At 49.7% G+C, this 1,766-nt stretch overlaps 1 protein-coding gene across 1 annotated transcript in view; it reads right to left on the minus strand.

Moving 5' to 3' along the window:
- CNBD2 (cyclic nucleotide binding domain containing 2) overlaps positions 1–1,766 on the minus strand; it is a 60,930-nt gene that overhangs the window by 37,748 nt on the left and 21,416 nt on the right. Inside the window, exon 5 of the mRNA XM_004698249.1 lies at positions 1,459–1,705. Within this exon, the coding sequence (XP_004698306.1) occupies positions 1,459–1,705 (247 nt within the window). The remainder of the gene's footprint in view (positions 1–1,458; positions 1,706–1,766) is intronic.

Consider the following 1,766-nt stretch of genomic DNA (forward strand, 5'->3'; position numbering starts at 1 on the left):
TCTACTCAAGTACTTGCCCAAGGCAAGGACATTTTGTTCTATTAACCTGGCTTTCCATGATGCTCACCTTCCCGACAGGATCTCTGAAGACAAAGCGTGTCCATAAGCAAATGTGGTGAAGAAAGCTGATGGTACCTAGCTATCAAAAGATATAGCATCTGGGGTTTTAAAGGCTTGAAGATAAACAAGCAGCCATCTAGCTGAGAAGCAATAAACCCCACATGGAAGAAGCACACCAGCCTGTGTGATCATGAGGTGTTCATGGGATCAGGTATCACACATCAAAGAACAGAAGTCATATCATTGTGAATGAAGGGGAGTGCAGAGTGGAGACCCAAAGCCCATCTGTGGGCAACTGGACATCCCATTACCGAAGGGTCACGGGGAGAAGACGAGCCAGTCAGGGTGCAGTGTAGCAATGATGAAACATACAACTTTCCTCTAGTTCTTTAATGCTTCCTGCCCCTCCACCACCACCCCCACTATCATGATCTCAATTCTACCTTACAAATCTGGCTAGACCAGAGAATATACATTGGTACAGATAAGAGCTGGAAAAACAGGAAATCCAGGACAGATAAACCCCTCAGTCCCAATAATGAGAGTAGCAATACTAGGAAGGGAAGCGGAAGGTGGGAGAGAACTGATCACAAGAATCTCCATATAACTCCCTCCCTGGGGGTCAGACAATAGAAAAGTGGGTTAAGGGAGACATTGATCAGTCAGAAAAAATAATAATTTATAAATTACCAAGGGTTCATGAGGGAGGGGAGCAAAGAGGGAGGGAGGGGGAGGAAATAAGGAGCTGATACCCAGGGCTCAAGTAGAAAGCAAATGTTTTGAGAATGATGATGGCAACAAATGTACAAATGTGCTTGACATCATGGATGGATGGATGAATTGTGATGAGTTGTATGAGCCCCCAATAAAATGATTTTTTAAAAGAAAGGAGAGAGGCCACCGGTCTGAATTAGTCGAAGGAGAGGAAGCCACAGAAGTCTGGCTGTGGAGTCAACGCAACTTGAAGGGGTCCTGTTGCTGTTGTGGGCCCTCTAGTAGATTCCAAACCCTTGCAATCCCCTCTGACAGAGCAGCACTGCCCCCACCGGGCTGACTAAGCCCTATCTTCCTGGCAGCACGTCACCAGGTCTGTTTTCTGCAAAGCCAATGGGTGAACTTGAACCACCAACTTTTCCATTAGCAGCTGCACATGTGATCACCACGCCACCAGGGCTACTTCTAAGGGGTTATACGGGGAAGAGACTCCTTAAATCATCACAGATCAAGACATCAGCCATGGCCCTCACCTGGGCTGATGCCACTGGTGTTTGAGATAAGGACTCCGGGGTGTCACAGTGAGGGGGACCATGGTGTGCATAGTGGGAAGGAGTTTCTGAGCAGATTTCTGCCACTGTGCCCTCCCCACCCCAGCAAGCCAGCTCTTCCCCCTGCGCTTACCCCGAAAGAGCGGCCCTTTCGCAACAAGGTTGGGTGGGGGTCCAGGAAAGCGCTGCTGCCGTCCTCATCATCCGTGATTGCGACCTTGCCCAGGTAGATGAAATAAAAGCTGTTGCCCCTCTGTCCCTTCTTGATGACCACACGTCGGCGGCCAAACCTGGAACGAGGGCCATGGCCGGTCAATCTGGTTGTAACACAGAGGCTGGACTGGGCCAGGAAGAGATCGGAACTGGTTGTGCTCTTGGCTCTGGTGTGACTTCTCCGCCAGGTTTTTTTTCTGCCCAGGACAGCCCAACCCAGCGACCCAG

Source organism: Echinops telfairi, unplaced genomic scaffold (genome assembly GCF_000313985.2).
Source record: "Echinops telfairi isolate 266 unplaced genomic scaffold, ASM31398v2 ScPeMD7_5592;HRSCAF=6446, whole genome shotgun sequence".
NCBI classification, from domain to species: Eukaryota; Metazoa; Chordata; class Mammalia; order Afrosoricida; family Tenrecidae; genus Echinops; species Echinops telfairi.